Source organism: Oryza glaberrima, chromosome 12 (assembly GCF_000147395.1).
Source record: "Oryza glaberrima chromosome 12, OglaRS2, whole genome shotgun sequence".
Taxonomy (NCBI): domain Eukaryota; kingdom Viridiplantae; phylum Streptophyta; class Magnoliopsida; order Poales; family Poaceae; genus Oryza; species Oryza glaberrima.
In genome coordinates this window covers 8847833-8871703 of record NC_068337.1, presented here as the reverse complement: position 1 = coordinate 8871703, position 23871 = coordinate 8847833, and the positions used below count along the sequence as shown (strand labels likewise).

The 23871-nt window shown below is 44.5% G+C and overlaps 1 protein-coding gene and 1 pseudogene across 1 annotated transcript; one reads left to right on the top strand and one right to left on the bottom strand.

The window, feature by feature from the left end:
* Positions 1 to 293: 293 nt before the first annotated feature.
* On the top strand, positions 294 to 1523 carry LOC127757994 (uncharacterized). The gene is made up of 2 exons (XM_052283587.1): positions 294 to 736; positions 827 to 1523. The coding sequence occupies exons 1-2, from the start codon at positions 425 to 427 to the stop codon at positions 1388 to 1390; spliced, it is 876 nt and encodes a 291-aa protein (XP_052139547.1). The 5' UTR covers positions 294 to 424; the 3' UTR covers positions 1391 to 1523.
* Positions 1524 to 4125: 2602 nt separating this feature from the next.
* Positions 4126 to 5019, bottom strand: LOC127756595 (uncharacterized; annotated as a pseudogene).
* Between the last annotated feature and the right edge of the window lie 18852 nt (positions 5020 to 23871).

The following is a 23871-nucleotide window of genomic DNA, read 5'->3' as shown; positions in this document are numbered from 1 at the left end:
TGTTTAGTAGTTTGAAAAAGGAAAAAGTACGAATTACGCCCCCGAACTATCGCGGTCGTCTGAATTACCCCCCCCTAAACTTGAAAACCAGTCATCGTTCACCCTGAACTTTCAATACCGGACAAATTACCCCCCTCAATCCAATCCAGAGCGGTTTTGTCCTACGTGGCGTACACGTAGCAATCCAGTCAGCATTTTATTTATTAAAAAAATATGGGACCCACCTGTCATACTCCTCTTCCCCTCTTCCTCTCTCTCTTCTCTCTCTCACTCTTCCTCTTTCCCTCGCGGGTCCGGCAGCGGTAGGCGTTCGGCGTGCACGACAGGCGTTCGGCGTCGCGGGACGCGGAGGCGGCGGCGGCGTTCCTCGTGTCGCCCGCCACGTCGATCTGGGCATTCCTCTCGCTGGTTCCATGGCGCGCTGATGCTGGGGCTGGCCATCCCCAATAGGCCGCCGCTCGGCACGGCGCTCGGTGAGAAGATCGAGGCGATAGTGTCCGGCCTGATCCTGCAGCTCTACTACGCCATGACCGGGATCAGCACCGACGTGTGGCACATGCACTGGGGCTGCAGCTCGTCATGTTCCTCGCCTGGGTCGGGAAGCTCGTCGGCGTCATGGTGTCGCCGACCTTACTACCTTGAGATCCCCCTCCACGACGCCGTCTCGCTCAGCCTCTTCATGAACTCCAAGGGCATCGTCGAGGTCATCACCTTCAACTTCTTCTTGACCAACAAGGTGAATTTAATGATCCCAATCGTGGCAAGATATTCGAATCGATTAATGGAGTCCTGCCTGTTGACGAGTGTGAGGTTGATTTCCTTGCAGCTCATCGGCAAGAACACGTTCAGCATCCTGATATGCTTGTCAGTGGCCATCACGGCGGTGTTGGTGCCGGTGGCCATCACGTTCAGAATCCTCGTCGTCGTCGCCTTGTTGTCTCAGGGTCCTCCGCCGCCGGCGCTTGTTACCGCGTCCGCCCCTAGGCCCGCCTGGGGGTCCTCCACCGCCAGCGCCCGCCGCCGCGTCGCCTCCGGTAGCCGCCAGCGCCCTCCACCGCGTCGCCGCCAAGGCCCGTCTCCGGTAGCCGCTAGTCAGCCGCCAGATTCGGCGGTCGGGGAGGGGAGGAGACCGCGCGCCTACGACGAGGAGGAGGAGCCCGCGGTGGCAGCGGTGTCCCACCGCGCGTCCCCGCGCGCCACCACCGAGGAGGAGCACACCGCCCACCGCGTGTCCCCGCTCACCCGGTCGGCCTCCGCCTCCGTCGCCGGCCACCGTCGTCCTCGGGCCCCCTCCGCCGCCCACAACTGGCTCCGCCCCCGCGCGCCGCCCGTCCTCACCTCACCGCCGCCATGCTCCTTCGCCGCCTCCGCCTCCACGCCGATGTCCTGAGCACCGACGTCCGCGCCGCCGTCTGCGCCACCCACGCCGACCACTGGTCCCTGCTCTGTCCTCGCCGACTGCCCGCGCCCACCTCCCGTCCTCGCCGTGCACACTACGCGAGAGAGAGAATAGAGAGAGAGGAAGAAAGTATGACATGTGGGTCCCACGTTTTTTATTAAATAAAATGCTGACTGGATTGCCACGTGTGCGCCATGTTGGACAAAACCGCTCTGGATTGGGTCGAGGGGGATAATTTGTCCGGTATTGAAAGTTTAGGGTGAACGATGACTAGTTTTCAGGTTTATGGAGGTAATTCGGACAACCGCGATAGTTCGGAGGCGTAATTCGTACTTTTTCCTTTGAAAAACGTGCACGCGGAAAACGAGAGCGGAGAGTTGGGAAACAGAGTACCGAACACACCCAGGAGAGAACCCAATCAGTTTAAGATCTAACATGTGTATCTCACCTAATTCTTCTTTTTTCAACCGGGAATATGACATTACTCTTGATGGGGACTTTGTGAAAAGCATATCACCATATATGTACTGAGATATAACTCAGTGAAAGATCGATAAAAGAAATTCCATCGGCTTAACATGCCCAATTGAGTACAATCTTCTTAGATATAATTGGTTGACAAATCAACCAGTGGATGTACATGAAATTATTTTCCATATCCTTCGACCACTTAAGAGACAAATGAAGAACAAAAGTCAACTAAGCTAGTAGCCATGGACCTGAAACCAGAGGAGACAAAAGAGAACAGGAAACTACTGTAACAACAAAATGTGTTACACTACAATGGTCACCTACAACTCAATCAGGTGGCAACCCTCATCTATGTCGTGTATGACACCCGTCACAACGTAAAGGTCACTGATATGAGAAGTCATCATACGGCCGTCACAGATGAAGTTATCTTTGTCGGGTCTAACCTAAAGCCCTTCACCTATAGGTTTGACCCAGACGACCAGTCAAACAAGAACCCGTCACGGATGACCTAATCTCAGTCGGGCCCAATTAACACCTGTCACATATGACTACAATTTCAATCGGGCCTAAACTAAAGCCCGTAACAGATGACTCAACTTGGCTTTAACTTAAGCCCGCCACGGATGAGGTCATCCTCATCGGGCTTAAGTTAAAGCCCGTCACCGATGAGTATTTCCCCCAAAAAAAATAAATTATGTTTTTTGGCTAGCCATGCCTACTGCAAAATGACAGAAACAGGTATATTTCACAATATCCTAGCATCAGCAGCACCCCATTCATATACAATAATTCACATACACATATGCCATTCACATATTTCACACATCTAATATTCATATATTTCATACATCCATTATTCACATATTTCACAATAACATCTTCAACTGCTAAGCATCAAAACCTACAAAACCGAGTTGTAAACTGGAATAAATTTATATTTAGCATCGCAAGTATATACATAAACATAACAAATATATACATAAATATATACATCAGTGTTACATAATCACATGTCTTGGACATTAATTTTAAAATGTTCAACAATGTTCATCATTTAACCCTAAGCCCATAGTCTAAACATTCCTTTGGGGTGAATTATTTCGCGGACGATGAAGCCGGCTATCTCCTCTCTCAAATCTCCTCGAAGCTGCTAGCCAGAGACTTGATTTTTTCCCAACATGTAAATACTTCGAAATTAGTCTCTCTCTCTCTCTATATATATATATACACACACATATATATACACGGTGGCGCTACACAGCGCTTGTGTAGCGCTACGAAGGAAGTAGCGCGCCTCTCAACGCTCGCCTTCCTAGTTTTTAGTTTTTTCTGGGTCCATCTCCGGATTTCTCGCTTTTCTCATGTAGCGCATCCTCCTGGACCGCTTTTACTGCTACCACCGCATGCAAAGGCTTTTCCCATCCCATTTGTCCTGAGTTAAAAATTTACTCGTCTAGTCATGTGAATGCTTAATGAGTAAAAAAATTGTACGGCAAGTAAAAAAATCACTGGATCATCTCTCCTCTAATTTGCCTGTACACCACTCGTAGTGAAGGCTGAGTAAAATAATTACTGCCTCATGTTATAAGTTAAAATATTACTCTGGGCCTTACTTGACATGAGGTTGATAATTTTACTTTCATTTAATAATATAATAGAGTTTCTGAACGTGTACAGTTAAAAATTAACTTGTACGGTGCGTGAGAATTGTTTTGATTGTCGGATTTAATAGGTAAAAAATAACTTATGGGTTGGAAACATCTTTCGTGCTGTGTGAAATAAATAGTTAAATTTTGACTGTTATTTGAAAACTAAGTGCGGATCTAGCGGTTCCAACCCCAGATGATTTTGTAGTTATAAAAATACTCGGCATGTGTAGTTAAAAAATGACTTTTGTTTTGAAGCAGATAAAAACGTGATCGCAGGGAGAATTGAATCGCAGTTAAAGTGCCGGAAAGAAAGGAATTATTCCATCCGGTAATATCTCTTGACATAAACTGATGGCAGATCCGGAAAAAATAGGGGTGAACGTTTTTTTCGTCGTGGTTTAAAGAAAAAGGGAAGATGGTTGCATAGTTTTAGCGTTGTAGTGGTGAGTACCAATCCTCGCTTGCCAGTGAGTTCTTCGTGCTGTTCGACATGGCCTAGCCGGAGCTCACCACGTGCAATCATGGCAACGACGTAGACGAAAATGTGTGCATCAAGCGAGATCGCTGCTGGTATATAGTAAAAAAAGGTACAGTAATTTTTTATCACAACATAAATGTGCTACTAGTAGTAAAAAATTTACAGGGCAGCTGTTGGTCCATCCATATAGTGCATAAAAAAAACTAAACGGCAGCTATTGCTAGCATTTTGACTCCTGCCGATGTCTTGCTTGTCACTGCTATGAGGCAGCCAGGCAGTAGGTATCGACAACGGCGCGAAGTTCAGTGAAGGCCAAATGTTAGTCTCAAGGTCGACGGCGATGAGCCGCTGCACACAGTTGCGACTTGCGACACCATGACTCCATGAGCTTCCCCGAGGACGGGAACAGTGCCGGCCGGCTGAACCTGGTACACGTACGTAATGAATCACACGGAAGAAATCCAGCAATTCCAGGAATAAGCATCACTGCATCAGTACAAATTTGAAACTCAACGCCTAGGAACCAATTGGAGCTACATCTAGCGCCATCATACATGGACGAAGGGGATGCTGCAGCTGTGTCGAAGGCCTCCATCCCCATCAACGGCGACCTGAGAGGCGCGGCCCGTGCCGGTCGCCGGGCCTACAGTCCGTCGCTGCCGCCCGCCGAACGCGATCGATCGTGACCTTCCCCACCCCGGAGGAAGGGACACTGCAGCATTGTTTGCAGAAGTGCACAACCTACTAACCTATCAAACCAAATATCATCAGGAGTGCTGCCTTACATGACGAATTGAGAGCTAAAAATTCAAGAACTAAAAATAGATCAAATACAGCCAAAAAAAATAAAGATTTGCTCTAAAGACCAAAGAACACAAATGCACCAGAGAAGACCGTGTTCCAGCTGCAGATCCCATCTGGTCTAGTCTGTCTTCCTTGCATGAGGCGCTACCAATCCTTCCGATCCGGTAGCCCTGCATCTCTTCAACATCTTCGTCGTCATCGGTGGCCACCGCCATCAAGCCCTCACTGGCAAGCACGCGGTGAAGGGGGCGTCGTCCTTTCCTCTGCTGGAATCACGATTGAGATTGCCGTGCTATAGATCCGAAAAAAATGGAGTGATTAATGCTGGAAGGAATGGTTGGATAGAATTTCCTATGGTATAAATACTCTCATGTTGCCAGATAAAGTAAAAAAATTACTGAACATCTCGAGATGCAAGAGGGTGGCTGCACAGGGCTCGTGAGTAAAAATATTACTACGCACCTTCCTATCGTTCTTATCCAATAAGGTAGCGCTCTATGTTTTCGCTCGCGAGTTAAAAAATTACTGAACATCTTACATCTTGGTGTGGTGGGGGAGGATGGTATGGTGTGGGACGTGAGGTCTGTATCATGCTTCGTTTAATACGTAGCACCTTAAGGTGTTGTATAGTAGTTTTATATATATATATATATATATATATATATATATATATATATATATATATATATATATATATATCAAATTCAGCCAAAGTCTTCACCTATTCTTTGTACAGAATCCATATGTTGTGGCACACGTGAAGTCACACTAGTGAGGGGCCAACGCAGATGAGAGGATCTGTAACACAAAAACTGAATTGATTATTCAACTCGTACAGGTAGAAATCGAAACGGGGTGCATGTATAAAAGTGAGGTTCTAATTTGACCAACAAAATCAGATCGATTAAACAAAAGGAAAGGAGAAATTGGTGGGTTGTCACCTGTGTTAGATCATTAGAGTGATTGGAGAGATATTGGTGTGGAGATGCATACGAATGAACAGAATTCCAGCAACAGGAACCAAACACCAGCTACCTGATAGATCGACGAAGGCAAGACACTAATGGATGTACTTGATGGTTCCTTGCGGCACTGCGAGTAGCCGCGGAAGAGGAAGCGGTGCAGGAGGGAAAACACCGCACGTCCTCGCCCTGCCTCAGCGACGGACAAAGAGCGAGAACGGGAGGCGATAGAGCGACTAGGGGGAGATGGGCCCGCCGTGTACATGCATGATGGATGGGGGAGTCGGAGCGGCTGAGAAGCACGGTGGTGCGGCAGCGTGCGTGCGCAGGGGGTGGGCTAGCTGGCGACCTCATCGCGTTTGTGGGGGGAGGAGAAGCGGCGCCGCTGGTTGGCCCATGGCTGCCACGCGCGGAGGATGCGGGATGTGGGCTGGGCTTCACATGTGCGTGCGTCGATTGGAGTGCGGGAGTAGACATGGGTCTAGCTGGGCCGACCCAGCAAATTGGGCCTTTTTTTCTTGTAGATAAATGAAGACCCAATGGTGTATATCTGATGTATATATTGATCGAACGACTGATATAATATCGTTGATGTGGTGAATTGACGAGGCAGCTTTGGGTCTTAACTATATAGAAAGAAAAGATCACAGACACGACATGGTCTTCCAAGGAGAAGCGTCGTCCATACAAAAGATATTACAGCTATGCGTAGAAGACACCACGCACTAGGCGGAACACCGGTGTAATTGTGACAGCCCTGTATTGACACACTAGAAACATTGCTTCTCTTTCCCTCTCACCTGCATTAAACGCTACAACTAATGTATTCCCTACCTTTTCTAATTCAATGAAATTCAGATGGGGAAGCTGCACACCCACACACCCCACCCCCGCGGGTGAATGTTAAAAAAAGGTTTTCACATTTTTATCATCGGTGGTCTCTAGCTTAAATTTCAATTTCACTACTACATAAATGCACATAGAGGTCGGTAGTATAGGTGCTAGAACAGTTAAAACCGGAACCTATAGTGTTTTTTCCACCATCAACGGAAATAAATAAATAAAATCGGTACCTTTAAGCAAAGATAGGTATCAGAAATTTAAAAAAACTGGCACCTATAATATATTATACATGCCGTCTTTAAAAAACCGAAAAATAAAAATCGAGCCAAGCCGTGTGAGAGGATAAGCGTGTAATAGTTGACAGGGCCCACCACCTCCTGTATCTCCTCAACTGCGCACCCTCTCTCCCCCTCGGTCTTATCTCCTCTCTCAACTCTCCCTCTCTCTCTCTATCTCTTCACCGCTCTCTCCCTCTCTCAGTGGCATGGCGGAGGCGGCGGCGGCCTGGTGGCGGCACTCTCCCCTCCGTCAGATCCGATAGGAGGGGTGGCGGCGACGCCCTCCATTCACCATATCAGGAGGGAGAACAGGCCGCAGGAGCGGAGGCGGCGGCGCGCGGCGTGCTCTCCCTTCCGCTCTGTACGGCGGGAAGGAAGGCTCGCACCTCCTCCTCTCCATCGGCGACCACGACGTCGGCGGCTTCCCATGGATAACCAACAACAGTGTGGTCCGTTAAACTGTTCCTTAAAACTGTGTTATTTATAATAAATTGTTTCTAGCAATCTCATTGGATGATTAATAAAATCTTCTGAAATATTTTTACCCAGATCTCTTATATGCAAATATTTCAAATATGGCCCTCCATGAATATTGCAAGATCTTTGCTCACTTAGTATTAATGATTTTGATATTTCGCATAGATTGACGTCTATATTAAATTTACTGTATTAGGACATGTGCCCCCAAACTCCATTTACCGTTTGTTTTCTTAGTTTTCTAATAAAGTATAGAAATCTGATTTTCAGCAACTTACCATTTCAGCTGTCAAAAATGCTATATATCCTTGAATGTAGTAAGTTGGTATTTTAGAACTATAACAATATCATCCATACTAACTAAAAAAAATGTCATATGTTTGCCAAAAATATGTCATCAGACACAATTATTGTGATATTTTACATGACTTAGTAATGGTTTTAAATGAAAAACAACTTACAATAGATGAATGTTGACCTGATCTGGTTTGTAGATAGTATAAAAATGAGAGAAGCCTTCTCTAGATTATTTCCTTTCAACACTTTTGTGATGCATTCAAACAGAAACATATAGAGGAAGTTCTTCTTTCCCAAAAATTGCAGTGCCCTCAATTTGCCTATTCGGCTGACTAGCCGGACTACTCATTGGTCGATTAAAGCTGATCCTACTTGGGAAAATTTATGTCGGTTATAGGTGGTGACAAGGCAAATAGGTGGGCTAACTACGAGATAATGGCAGCTAATGTTCACTACGAGATAGAAATTGGGCCTTGCTAGAACATTGATCCTAAATATTTTGCCAAGGCCAAAAGGCACCAAAACATAGAACGTAAACACAACTAGGTTCGCCTTAATCCCCCGAATCCTATCTTCCTCCTCTTGTGAACTCCCCGCTGCCGCCCCTCTTTCCCCACGCTCTAGCCATTGCTCCAGCTCTCCGGCCTGTGTACCAAGACATCGCCTTGGCTCTCCCAGCTTGCCGCAGTTGCTATTTCCTCGCACTGATCCCTTGCACAGCCTTTGCAGTTGGAATATCTTGAATTAAGGTATAACTTGAATCCCAAATCTGAAATATCAGAGTTTCATTCTTTCAATAGTTTCAAAGTATACAACGAAGCATGTCAAAAATAACTAGCAAACATCAAGGCAAAAAATTCTTGTTAGTTATGTGTTGGAGGCAAAGATTAGTTGCTACCAAATCAGCCTCGTTGCTAGCAAGTGGGTCACCGGATACGGATTAGTGAATGAACACCGATTTAGCCACATGAAATCATGGGAATCAATCATGCCTAAAATATATCTCTAAACACTTTCCACCCCACCACGTTGTTTATACTGTTCACCCTTCCTCAAATCGGGCCAACTAGTCTGTCAATGGGACGTGGGCCAGCTGGCGACCTCATCACGTTTGTGGGGGGAGAAGAAGCGGCGTGGCTGGCGGGCCCATGGCTGCCACGCGCGGAGGATGGAGAATGCGGGGAATCGGCAGCGCGCCGTGGTGGCAGATGTGCAATGCGGTGAAGACGGGAGAAACCATTGGAATGAGGATGTGGGATGTGGGCTGGGCTTCACATGTGCGTGCGTCGATTGGAGGGCAGGAGTGGAGATGGGTCTAGCTGGGCCGACTCAGCAATTTGGGCCTTTTTTTTCTTGTAGATAAATGAAGATCCAATGGTGTATATCTAATGTACATATTGGTCGAACGGCTGACATAATGTTGATCACATGGCGAATTGAGGAGGCAGCTTTGGGTCCTAACTTTATAGAAAGAAGGGATCACAGACACGACATGGTCTTCCGAAGAGAAGCGTCATCCATATAAACGATATTACAGCTATGCGTAGAAGATTCCACGCATTAGGCGGAACTCCGACGTAATTGTGACCGCCCTATAGTGACACACTAGAAACATTGCTTCTCTTTCCTTCTCAACTGTATGAAACGCTACAGCTAATGTAATCCCTACCTTTTCTAATTCAATGAAATTCAGATGGGGAAGCTGCCCACCCCCACCCCCGCGGGTGAACCTTAAAAAAAGGTTTTCACTTTTTATCATTGCTGGTCTCTAGCTTAAATTTCAATTTCACTACTACATAAATGCACATAGAGGTCGGCAGTATAGGTGCCAGAACAGTTAAAATCGGCACCTATAGTGTTTTTCTCACCATCAAAGGATAAAAATAAACAAAGCCAGCACCTTTTAGCAAAGATAGGTGTCGGTATTTAAATAAACTGGCACCTATAATATACTATATGTGCCGTCTTTAAAAACTGGCACCTAAAAATCGAGCCAAGCTGATGAAGTGATGAGAGGATAAGCCTGTGATAGTCGGCAGGGCCCACAACCCACGAGGAGATAAGGCCACCACCTCCTGTTATCTCCTCACACGCGCACCCTCTCTCTCCCTCGGTCTTATCTCCTCTCTCAACTCTCCCTCTCTCTCTCGCTCTCTCTCTCTCTCTCCACCGCTCTCTCCCTCTCTCAATGGCCTCGTGAAGGTGGAGGCAGTGGCAGCCTGGTAGCAGCGCTCTCCCCTCCATCAGAGCCGGCAGGAGGGGAGGCGGCAACGGCGCCCTACATCTGCCAGATCAGGAAGGAGAACAGACTGCCGGAGCGGATCCGCCGGCGCGCTCTCCCTTCCACTCCATCCAGCGGGAAGGAAGGCTCGTGCCTCCTCCTCTCCATCGGGCGACCGCGACGTCAGCGGCTTCCTGCGGCAACAGCGGCGGTGGTGGTGCAGAAGGCAGCGGCGCCGTCCTCCTCCTTTCCATCCGACGATGATGGTGGAGCTGGAGAAGGCCAGCATGGTGGGCGAGGTGACGGCCAGCAACGTGAAGGAAGAGGCTCCTTTTAGATCATGATGTTCTTGATGTATTACTGAAGTTCTTTGATGTGTTCTTGATGTGCTCAGGTCGGCTTGATTTGTGCTCTGTGTTTGCGATGTTCTTGATGTGTTCTTGATGTGCTCGGGTCGGTTTGATTCGAGCAAAGCCGGCAATTTTTTTGGCTCATTCATCATTATAGATGTTGGTTCTAAAAAGACACTGGAACCGACACCTATTTGATTTCCACATCAGTGCCATCTTCGTGATGCCGGTTGGAAACCCGACATATCCGACACCTATTCCGGGTTCCCAACCGGCACCAATGGCCTTTTCTGTGGTACTGTTGGAATTTAAAGTAGTGAGTAAATTGAGCTTGTTATGGTAGCACTACAAGTTTTATGAAAATTTTGGCATGCCTATTCTATTTAATCTATATATCACTTTGACGTGGCCATAAAAAAAATTACATTTTCCCCTAAATCGTAGTGGACAAATTTTAAGACATGTCTTAATGTTCTCAGCGCAATCAAACTTCCATATTGAAAATTTTGGGTATGTTACATTTTACATTATAATTACACAAATCATCATTCTATTTCAAAAAAGGACAAGAAAAGGTTAAAATTAGTATAGGGCTAAGCTGACACATCTCTCGAGTATACCTTCCATTTTCCTTCAATTCATATAGAAATGTGTGTTTCACACATTCACGAGAAAGTGTGCTCAACATATCAAGAAATTGATAGTGCTAAGAGTAGAGAGTTGTAGAACAAACAACAGTGTGGTCCAGTAAACTGTTCCTTAGAACTGTGATGTTTATAATAAATTGTTTCTAATAATCTCATTGTATGATTTATAGAATCTTCTTAAATATTTTTACACCGATCTCTTATATGCAAATATTCCAAACAAGGCCCTCCTTGAATATTGCAAGATCTTTGCTTGCATAGATTGACGTCTATATTAAATTTACTGTATTAGGTCGTGTGCCCCCAAGCTCCATTACCTTTTGTTTTCTTACTTTTCTAAAGTATAGACACCTGATTTTCAGCAACTTAACTTCTCAGCTATCAACAATGCTATATAGCCATGTAAATATTTCCCTTCTTTAATGAAAATACAGTGCCAGGCAAAGCCCTGCAGTCCTTCCAGTCAAAAAAAAAAACAATTCTATATAGCCTTGAATGCAGTAAGTTGGTATTTTAGAACTATAACAATATCATCCTTACAATGCATATATGTTTTAGAATAATATATTTCCACATGTACTTGGAGTATTATTTGTTTGTAGAGATTAGCACATAAATGGAGAAGAAATGAAGGAAACTCACTCCTAACCAAGCTTAAGAATAGAGGGGCCCACATGTCAAGTGTAACCGTCCTGAAAAACGCCATAACTACCACAACTACCATGAGGACCCACCTGTCAGCCCCCTGACCAAATGTGGAGGCCTGCTAGGCCAGCCCAGGATCGGCCGAACCTTGGCAGCGATGCCTCAGCTCGGCCCTCCACGTGTACGCTTGTGATGCACTCCCAATGACGGTTGCAGGGAATTTTCCAACAATTCCAACTGCCATAACCATCATTGGAGGCTATATAAAGGGTGCTCATTCTCCACTTCAACACAAACTCAAATGAGAAGCTTTGATCTTTCTCTCAAGTTTAGTTTAGTGCTCTAGTGCTAAGTGGAGTGGAATAGAATAGTTCTTGGAGTCCTCGAGTCTTCGGAAGGTTTCGGGTATGGCTCTAGTAGCTTTTCTTTCTTCTTTTGTAAGACTTTCGGAATTAATAGAATATTCTTCTTTATATACTTTCAGTACTTTACTTTGTCTCAGTACTGGCTTTCATTTATATTTGTGCCGATATATTTGTGTGACTAGCCTACCAGAGAGGTGCAGTGGTGTGGGTTTAATGTTCATACGAATGATTGCTCTATATTATTCTCGAGGGTATAGAGTAGTATTTGATAATGTAAGCATGGTGCTTAGATTATTAGATATCATTAATTGGCCATATATGTTGCGGGACAGTAGATGTGGGCCGCTGATGGTGGCAGCTCAGTACGGATATTCCACTACTGAAGAAGTGGTCTTTAGCCCTGGTTTGCAACCCCCTTTAATCCTGGGTTGCAAACCGGGACCTCGAATCCGGGACTAATGATGCCCTTCTTTAGTCCCCGTTGAAATAACGGGGACTAAAGATCCATATTTAGTCCCGGTTAGGGTTACCAACCGGGACTAAAAATAAAAGCGCTGCGTGGCTGAAACTTTTTCTTTTCTTTTTTTATCTTTTTTGCTACTTGCTTATTGATTTCGCGCCAAACTCAACAACAAAATCAACCACACAAAATCATCCAAAAATTGACATCACAGATTCATCCGCAACTTCACAAAAACATCTATAAATCATCCACAAATTTACATCACAAAATCATCTACAAATTCACAAAAACATCTAAAAATCATCCACAAATTTACATCACAAAATCATGCCCCAAATCATCCCCAAAATCCCCAAAATCTCCGTCTTGCCCGCCGCCTACCCTCCGTCTGCGCCGCCGCCGGCTGCCTCCCATACGTGTGCGCAGCGCGCCTGCCGCTTCCTTCCAGCGTGCCCGCCGCCTACCCTCTGTACACGCCCGCCGCCCGCGCCTCCCTCCAGCACGCCCGCCGCCCGCCGCCTCCCCTCCCGGCACACCCGTTGCCCGCCTCCTCCCCTCCCAGCGCGCCCGCCACCCACCGCCTCCCGCCCGCCGTCTGCCGCTGCCTGTGCTGACGTAAACATGGATTGGAAGAGGGGATCAACGAAGGAGAGTGGAGGGGAGGATGAGTGGAGGAGGAGGAGGAGTAGAAATAAGATAAGAGGAGGCTGCGCGCGCGAAGAGGATATCTGGAAGAGAGAGAGCATGAGAGATGGGATAACGCGGGAGAGAGATATTTATTCCCGGTTGGTATCATCAATCGGGATTAAAGATCTATCTTTAGTCCCGGTTGGTGTTACCAACCGGTACTAAAGCTCGTTGGGGGCCTGACAACTATTGACCCGGGACTAAAGATCAAAAAGTACCCGTGGGCTTTAAAATCGGGACTAAAGATATTTTTACTCCCAGTTCCTACTCGAACCGGGACTAATGTGATTTTTGCCTGACCCAGCAAAGATCACTTCTCCAACAGTGTTCCTAAGATACTTTCCTGGGGAGGGTACTCCTCCGTATTTAGCCCCGATTGGACAGCCATGACAGGTTGTCATAAGAAACTCGGCAACCCGTCGTAGTCTCTCGAAACACCAGAAGGGCACAGTTAGGAGGCATTGGTTACACAACTATATACTAGCAAATGTAAACTAAGGTTGAGTGTATATTAGATGCATGAACAATTCAGTATGTAGAGTGTGATTTTAGTTGAACATGGGAAAAGGAAAAGTCTTAATCCGATGTCGTACATGCGAGTTATTGCTTTTTAATTATTTAAGTACGATAAATACAAAAGGTTATTATTTAAATTTAAATTAGTGAAATTTTATAAAACAGTGATGCTAAGTTCGGGTATGCAATATTAAAAATACAATTATTATAAATATAGCAAAATTTGGTTCACCTCAGTTAGAGTTAAAATTAATTTTCTATGATTTTCTAAAATTTTAGTGTTTTCGGTACAAAAATAATTAGCAGAAGACATTTTCTCAGATTTACTAATTCCTTATGTTAGTGAAACTAATGGTGTGTTTGGTTGGGCTTCTCAACCTGTTTTTGCTTTTGCAAAAGTCAAAAGCCAACCAAACGGCCCAAAAGCCATAAGTACTTTTGCTCCAAAGCTGCTTTTAGTGCGGTATAAATCCAAAAGCACCCCCTACCCCTGCTTGCACTCGTTTTTGAGTGAAAAATTACCCACCTCTGCCATTATTGAAAAAACGGTTCGGTAATATTTTCCACGTCTCCTCTCCCATCTTCACACTAGCGCGCAGCAGTGGGGGTGGAGCGCAGCCCTCCCTGCCCGACGCCGGCGCTGCCCCTACTCCTCCCCGCTCGACGCCGCTCCTTCTCCTCCCCGTCCGACACCAACCCTGCCCGATGCCGCGCTGTTTGTCAAAGATCCGATCATAGATTGGATTTGGAGTCAAAGCCGAAGCGAATTTGCAAGGAGTTCGTTATTCTCGGAAACAGAGTACACGTCGGTTATCGTCTGCATCGGTTGATACCGACTCGGATAAAGAGAAGCTGATGTAGCCGATTTCGGTAAAGGGATCTTAGAATCATTGTCGGGATCGATTTAAATGTTGCAAAAGTATTGCCAGGTATGGATTGCGTCCGAAGAAGGCAATTGTATCTATTAATTAGGATATTTTAGTAGTTTCCTTATAGATATTTTCGGTAAGAGTCTGCCTAAGGGACTTGTTTGTATCTTAGAGTTGTAATAGAAGTGGAGTCGTGTCCGATGTGGACATATTATGTATTGTGGGTATAAATATATGCATGAGACCTTGTAAATAATTAACACCAGTTCAATACACTTTCGGCGCATCACCACATTTTCTACTTTTTATTTTTTTTGATGAGTTCTTGCTTTCGAGTTGGTTGCGATCTCCAACAAGAGGTAAAGCTTGTTATGGCGGCTTACGTTCTTGGGATTAATGCTTACATCTTCATGGCACTCTAATCTTGTTTATGTGAATCGTTGTGTTATCATATATACTATACAATCTAGGTCGATATTACTATCTGATCTTATCGGCTAGCTTCTATCACCGAAATCACCCGATAGAATTAGACAATGTTGTCGATTTAGATTATATAGTATATCCACCATCTCGAAAAGGCTTTTATTGGCTTGATTGATTAGATCTTATGTTCCTCTTCATGCTTAATGTGCATCAGTTAAGTTTGATTTATTAAATAATATCTAGAACCATAATATCTAGCTTGCTTCATGATTGCTAATAGAGATAGTATCGGAGTTTCAGCCAATCTTACCATATTTAGCTATCTTGTCTTTCCTTCATTTACTTGATACGCTAAATATAACCTTTATATTAAGATCTCACTAAGGCTAAATATATTAAGCTTTATATCAATCTATTTAGGTCATCCTAATAATATATTGATACTTGTTTAATATATTTAATCTATAATGATATCTTAGTATAAAGAAGTATCGGAGCAATAGCCGATTGTTGGTATTTCTTAACGACATTACTAGAAATATATTTCCCAGCAATGGCGCAGAAACTCTTCTGGTATATTACGGTTACAAAGTTTATCCGCAAGTGCACGGTTATACCATTGTAGCATTTCACCCGAGAGTATTCCAAGGGTATCATTTTTGTTTAATCCCGTGGGAAGATTATAATAGAGAGAACCGTACTAATAATTTTTATATTACTTGTAATAAACAAAGTCTAGGTACGGGTTAATATAATTCAAAGGGTAGAGTGACACTAAGTAGAAGCATTTATACTCTCATTCATAATTATCTAAGCTAAGTGAAAAGAAAATAGAAAGATCCTATTCCTATACTTCTAGTATACATACATATTATACATACATCCTAGTTATATGATTACTTAGCTAATACCCTCTTTCCGATGCCCTCCTGGTGCTTCGAGAAGCCACCCCTGATTGACGAGTTCCATACGACAATCCGTCATGACCATCCAACCGGGGCTAAATACAGAGGAGTTCCCACCCAGGAAATTAACTTAGGACTATATACACGCGCGGAGAAATACCCGTACTGAGCTGTCACCATCAGCGGCCCACCTCGCTTCCGCAGCATATAACCCCAAATAATGATATCTAGTAATCTAAACACCATGGTTAAATTACCAAATACTACTCTAATATCATCGTCATGACATAGAGTCATCATAAATACGATCATTATACGCGACGTCACTGCTGCCTCCTCCTCCCGGCGCCACCGCCCCTTCGCCCATCGGCCGTGGAGGCGGGAGACGAAGGAGGTGAGGTGGCCGACGGCGGCGCTCCTCCTCGCTGCCGCCCCTCCCCGTCACGCGTCCTCCTCCTCGCCGAACCGCCGCCGCTGCTCCTCCTCGCAAAAACCCGGAGCTTGAATTTCTATGGAATCCGGCGATGGCTCCAGGAAGGACTCTTTAGTCAGACCCGGAGATGTTGAAGGCTCGAGTTCAGGCTCGGCAAAAGAAGGTTCCTCCCTTCCTGACACAAATGCCTCAAATGCCTCTGGATGGGGTTCAACACACTACCCGACAAAGGAGGTATTTTCCGATATGCGATCAAGAATTTCCTTGCCTTCGACGGGGCTTTTGTGCATAAACGACCCTCCGGCAGTTATGTCGAGGTAAAGTGCAGACTCCTTATCCAGACCCGTATGGAAATGTTGCAATAGGGTATAATCGGGTAGAGATAAGTTTGATCCAGATTGTACTAATGAAGTAAACCTGGCCCAAGCTACACCGATTGATTCATAGTTATTCTACTGAAAGCTGAGGACTTCAACCCGGAGGGAAGTAATACGAGTAACAGAAAAGAATGCAAGGCAGAATCTGTCTCGCAAATCATTCCAGCTACCGCTCACACTCCCAACGGTGTAAATGTACCATTGTTTTGCTCTCTTTTGAAGAGAGAACAGAAACAATTTCCAATTAACAGTCTCTTGTGTCATGCCTTGAATAAGGAGGCATGAACACAACTGCTCAAACTCTCGCATGTGATGGTAGGGGTTTTCCCGGTCTAGACTAGAGAAAGATACCCGCAAATCATTCCAGCTACCGCTCACACTCCCAACGATGTAAATGTACCATTGTTTTGCTCTCTTTTGAAGAGAGAACAGAAACAATTTCCAATTAACAGTCTCCTGTGTCATGCCTTGAATAAGGAGGCACGAATACAACTGCTCAAACTCTCGCATGTGATGGTAGGGGTTTTCCCGGTCTAGACTAGAGAAAGATTCCCCCCTAACCATACTGATGAATTCAGGACGAATTTCATATCTAGGTGTTAAAATAGGCTCCGATGAAGGAGGTGACTCGTAAAATTCGCCCCGAGGAGCAAATAATTGGAAAATAGATAGTGGCTCCATAGGTGAGAAGAGTTTCACAGGAATACTTCTCGGGGGATAGTGGTGGTGAAGGTAGAAGAAAGAAAAAGTAAAAAGGATACGAGGATGAACAAGGTTTGGAGATAGACAGCAACCGTTCCTCGGCAACGGCGCCAGAAATGTTTGTTGGTATTTCTTAACCTCACATATAGAATGCGCAAGCTCACGGAATATATTGATGTAGCACTTCACCCGGGAGTATTCTCAAGTATTGATTTCCACAGGGAACGGGTGAGTCAACTCTAAATCAGGTTCATCCAAGGACACGAAGCTAAAGATAGGCAAAAGGATAGAGAGGTTTCACTGGTGAGAAACAGTGTCTACAAAAAGCTTAACTTTAATCCTAACATGATACTTCGGGCACTGGCAAGCTCACTGCTCCCAGATATCGCTCTATTGCGCACCCGGACAGGGAGGACTTCAGTGATATTGAGGGTTGTTACCACCTCTACACTCACCTCACACCTACTGTGGGATGCGGAGTAAACACCAGAAATTAACAACCTAGACACTGCGTCTAAGTATATATACAAAGTTTTTTTTTTAACCAGCCATCAATATGTCATTTGATGATTTTGAATGAGCACCATCGAATTAGCGAGCAAATTTTGAAAAATTGGATGACGACCATCCGAGCGCAGCAGAGATGGGAGGAGAATCAAGCCCCACTGGCCGTGCCATTTTGTTTGATGAAAACAAAATAACGAACACACAAAAAATATGGAAATCCTATATTTTATTAATCACGATTCATTAACATGAATGAATACAAATACACGAGGGCTCCTGCAAGAGTTCGCCTTTTTCCTTCGCGAGGAATGCTTAATGGACAGGTATCTTGAAGGGAAATTGCATATAGTCCGCTGATTCTCGGCGCCTAACAATGAGGCGGCCAGTGAATTACATCCATAGGACGAGCCTATGGAATACCTCCGATTAAGCTACGCTTTGTGATCATCGTCTTCAAAATTGATTGCTCGCCAAAGGTTGAGGTTGGTGCAGATTTAACAGTGAATATAGTGAATATGGAAAGGATGGCTTTGTTTCGCCAAAACCCAGTCACAGTACACTACCATCACGTCGGTGTGCGGAGGGAATTTGGTGAAGGGGGTGACCTTTGCCTCGTCGGTGCCCAGTCATGTACCCCGGCCTTCATCAAACATGGATTTTGTGGTTGCTTTTGTCTCGTCGGTGCTCAACAACGGTGTATCCAGTTCCCGTCCATTTTAGATGTGTTAATAGCATAGTGACCTAGCCTTGTCGGCTCTCCGCCATGGTTTCATCTAGCCTCGTCGGTCATAGACAGATGGAATGTGTGAATGGTTGCAACCTTGTCAGCTTTAGCCAATACGTTGCTCGGCCTCGTCGGTTTTGGATGCAACGCCTTTGTAGTTAAGTCAAGAACAGCTCCCATGCATATGCATGGGCCAAAATATATTTTAATTATGAAAACAACGTCTAGACAGTCCGATCGCCAATGAGGGCCGGACATCTAGTTTTAATCATAGAAAATATCAAATGGCACTCAGATGATCCAATCGTCAATGAGGGTCGGACCAGCCTAATAGCATTGATTATATAAATGCAGTCCGATCATAGCCGTGTTTCGACTCTCATCGATATGACTTTAATCATCGAGATAGATTAAGAACATGTAGACGTTTCGATCGCCAATGAGGGCTGGACATCTACTATGTTTAATCTAGAAAATTAGTGTTGCTCACCGTCCAACGCAAACATCCTGAACGGCGGCATGTTGTCGATAAATAAATCGACTTGATGAAGGACGCTGGCTGCGGTACGTGTTTAATTTTCTCCGTAGCGGTGCCAGTCCTGCTATCACCGGCACGCTTGGATCTTCTGATTTTCCTAATCTACCATTTGAGAGAGATGGGATGAATGAAAATCATAGTTGGGTGCCTCCTCTGGCTCCAGATGGGGTCTGCACCTTATATAGAGGCAGAGGGCTAGAGGCAACGGCGGCCTCGCCTAATCCCAGCTAATCACGTGTTAAGTCTCCGGATAAACCACGCACAGGCGTGTTAATCCACCGACCTACTGCAGATAAAGTCATGTGTGCTGCTGATTAGATGATCATGGAATTAATGGTGCTTATGACAGGTGGGTCCCATGCATCACACGCGTTTGCCGAGGTTTATCTCGTTGCATATAATAAACATGTGCTTAACTTTAGCAACAAACAAAAACAATGTACTGCATGCTACCTAGTACTAGTTCATTTCCCTCATATATAAAATCTTGGGAGAATAGCTACTTTAGTCCCTAAAGTTTCTCTATAGTATCAGTTTAGTTCCTAACCTTTTAAATGGTCTAAAGAAATCCTTAAACTTTGTCATAAGGCTTAGAATAGTCCTTTGGTCCACCAAAATCATCATACGAATATGCCATGTCATCATTCATGCAAAATCTATAATGAATTGTCCAATTTACCCATACGTATATCATAGAAAAATAAATATAAGAGGAATTAGACATAACCATAGGAAAAAAATACTTCTCCTTTATGTATATTTTTACTCTTACATATACCATATATTTTTAAAAACTTTTTCCTTTTGTTTTTTATTTTCCTATGATACATGTAAGGGTAAATTGGATAAATCATATAGATTTTGCATAGGAAGGTGACATGGCATGTCAATGTGGTAATTTTGGTGGGACCAAGGACTATATCAGCCCACATGACAAATTTAAAGGACTTTTTTGGACAATATGAAAGATTAAGGACTAAAATGATCCATGAGCGAAACTTTAGGGACCATATTGGCTATTCTCCCTAAAATCTTTGTCAGCTCACATTTTCCAAATGTCATACCAAATTTAAAATCCGTTTGAATTTATGGCCTCCTCTCAAAATGTAAAACAAAACTATTCCAATATTGATTTTATTCGGACATCGTGTGATATTGGAAATTTCGGGACCCACCCATTATAGAGACATTCCTAATGTATTTAGTAAATCTGGGCTGCAAATAATATTCTCATATAAATTAACACCCAATAATATATTATTTCCACAACTATTTTTCAAAAAGCTACAGCCCCGTGGAGGTACGCTGTCCTACCGTCAAGGCGTACTGGAGTTTTATGTAAACATTTTAAACCAGTGGTGTCTACATGTGAGAGAGATGAACTCCTCTAATCTTTCAGCCAAGCACTAAAGTTTTCAGAAATTACGTATAGGTCCTAGGGCTCCTTGTCAGTGATTGATCTTGTTTTTGTAACATGTACCTCACCTTTTCCACTAATTACTGTTTGAGGCGGCGTGGCGACGGGCTACCGAGACGGCAGAGAGCGGTGCCGGCGGCGGCAGCGCTCCGGCGAGGGTGGCCCTGAAATTGGTTGAGGGAATGAGTTTTGGGGGGCTTCTAGGTGCTTTCCGGCGCGAGGGCTAGGTCCGGAACTCACCGAGGCGGCGACTCGATGTTGAGGATATGGCGGCGGCGTCCTGGCCGACGCGGGCGGCGGTGATGGCGCGGCGTTCCACGGCGAACCAGAGGTTTTCAGGCTTCAGTTTTGGGAGTGGAGGTTGAGTGAGGTGTGGGGAGTTAGCTGGCGCGAAGGCTCGATTTATAGGTGAGGGAGGAGCGAAAGGCGGGCGCGTCGAGCACCTGCTGCGACACGTTCGGCAGGAGCACGCTGCACGGCGGCAGCGGGGAATCACGGCGGGTAGGGATTCGGCTTGACGTCAGCTTTGCAGGCGTGCTCTCAGCGGGAGACACGGTGTCAGCAGAGCAGCGAGAAGGCTGCTGCGCGGGAGCTGCAGGTGGCAGGCTTGGTCGGGCGGAGCGGTGTCGTGTTCGTGTCCAGCCGCGGGGCGGTGTCGATTGGCTGAGGCCGGCGCCCGGCGCGGCGGCGAGGCCGGCTTTGCAAGCGGACGTTGGCCTTGCAGTTTCAGCGTCAGCTTTGCAGAGAAGAGGCAGAGGGCGGTCGGGCTCGTCGTGCTCATCGGCTCAGCTTGCACGCCAAGTGCTTGTTAAAATGCCTGCATGGAGGGAGAGAGGAAACGGGGGGAGAGATGGGGCACTGGTGCTTCTGGCAATCTGGCATGTGGGGTCCAGGGCTCCTGGGCTCACCGCTCAGAAAGGTGGAGAAGAAAGAGAGGAGAGGTGATTTTCCTGAAAATTTTGGTGTCAAACACCTGTGCATAAATTACTGGGAATAGATGCGATCATGAATTTCTTCTGGTGAATTTTTGAGACTTTTGTCATGTGTACTTCTGTGAAAATTCAGAGAAGTTCACTGTTTGGTTTCAATTTGATTTGATTTCGATTGTTTTGTCATATTTAATTGACGTGCAAAACTAAGTTACAAAGTTGTCAAACTTTTCCAGAACATTATTCAAGGTGTCTACTGTTTATAAAAAATCCATATTTTTATTCCTCTTAGATTTAATACTTTCACTTTTCTGTTTTTTAATGCATGCAATGCGTTATGAGGTGCATGGAAATTTCAAGAACACAAGAAAACAAATTCAAATAACAAAGACAACAATCAAATTCGTGCTAAGTCTGTCTTTTCTTTTTTTTTTCGTTTTTCTCCTAAAATTTTAGATATGTTACACACATATCAAAATATAGTCATAAGAGATCTTGGTGCTGTTTGTTTCCGCTACTTTGTAGCAACGTACACACAGCTGCAACAACATTAGCAGCTATTGAAAATTTAACTACAGCTGCAGCAGCTGTTACGGCTGTGCTGCCACAGCTAGCACAAACGAACACTCTTTATTAAAGATTTATATCATAACAAATGCAATGGTATGATCAGAGTATAAATCACATAAGTAATTTAGAAGTAATAATCATTTTATAGTTTGTTTAAAAAGTGATTACATAAACATGATTGGAATATACATGAAGAACAGAGAAAGCGCTTTGGAAATAAAAGTAGTGCATATAGTACTTGCAGAGAAGCAGACGTGGACTAACTGATGTCATTAGATGAAGCACCCGATTTTCTTATACGGATCAGGTGACCGATTACGAGCAATCTCCAAAACTAATCCTACCTGGATGGGACAACCAGCGTTTCACTACTCTGCAGAGGCCACAAACCACATCCAATCCAATGAACCAAGAACATCTTCAGGGATACAAAACTAACAGCCAGCCTAATAGCAGAGGCAAGAAACAATTATAGAGCATCAGGCAGTATGTCGACTGGTCTCAGACTCTCGGTCGTTCGAGAATCCTTTTGCTCCATGTATCCAGGCACCTCCTCTCATCAGCAATTTGCTCCATCTCTGCAGCAAAGAAACCTTATTAGTTGGTGCTTTTGGTGGTAGGAATGTAGTTTTCTGACAAAGTCAATTACTGAATATAAAAAAAATCTGCACAGCTCTGCGTCAACAGTTGTCCAAGGGATGCATAAAAAATCTGTGCAGATTATCAGTCGTCACGCAGAAGCAGAACATCATGGTGTGCTAGGTCAGCTTCTTGCATTGGGCCATGAATCCGGTTGGTTGTTAATCTCTCCTCTCTTATTCTCTTATATTAAGATGCATAACTCTTTTATGTAGTCTAAAAAAAAATCCAGTGGATCGGATAGTAGTACGTCATGGTGCCATTAGGTACCGTTGAACCTAACAGATATTTATGCATGTGTATATATATAGCTATATAGACAAAATTGGTGCCGATTATAGACCCAAAAGCAATAGGTATATATAATATAATACAGACCACACCACCAAACTAAGAATCGATCAAATAGACAAGGCATGTCTCCAAATTGTCTTAAACTATTTCCGTAGGTTCAGCCGTTCAGGAGTCGAATCAGCCTCTGCCGGCGTTTTCTTTGCACGTACGACGGACACACATGGGCATACCATATAGCTGGTCCATGACATTAGGAGAGAGAACGTACGTGTTGACCTGTAGCTGAGATATAACAAGGTTGATTATAATATCACCAAACATGAAATCATCCAAGGATGACCCATAACTGTCACTACTATAGTACTGCATCTGGTAAAAGAAATTGTATAGACTCTATTTCGAGCACTACCACATAACGCATGCAATGTGACACCCTACCTATTCACTAATGTGCCTCTTCCCACACGCTTTCCACCCGTACTGCTCACAGCTTTAAGAACCAGAACAAATGAGTAATATTAGTGTCGGTTCATGGCTAAAACCAGCACTGATGTACATGACCACATATGTCAAATGCTGCTTCTAGGCATGACCCGCTCTTACTAATACCTACTCATCGCTAGAAGAATTTTCGGCTGATAAATTTTCAATTTAAGCAAGAGTTATCCGCGTTGGTTCATAACTCAAACTGATGGCCCCAACCATATTAGTGCAAATTTCACATATGATCATAACCTTTTCATATGAAATCGGATCGAGATGAACTTTATATAAACATTGTAGCTGTCGATGATACCTACAATTTTATAGTTCACAACCTTTTTATTTCAAGTCATTTAAATGCCCAAATAGGTGTTTCAAATCTCAGATAGAAATGTTCAAAAGTAAAAAAGGTCCCTATCATAACATAATTGATATGTAAGTGAGTTGGAAAAAGATAAGTACGTGTGAGAGAGATCGGGGATCAAATTCTGGTGTAATAATGT

What these genes read in the sequence shown, in the direction of transcription:
- LOC127757994 (XM_052283587.1), top strand. Translation starts at nt 425, where the DNA reads ATGCTGGGGCTGGCCATCCCCAATAGGCCGCCGCTCGGCACGGCGCTC. An exon ending in ACTTCTTCTTGACCAACAAG is followed by an intron (nt 737 to 826) that starts GTGAATTTAATG and finishes ATTTCCTTGCAG; the next exon opens with CTCATCGGCAAGAACACGTT.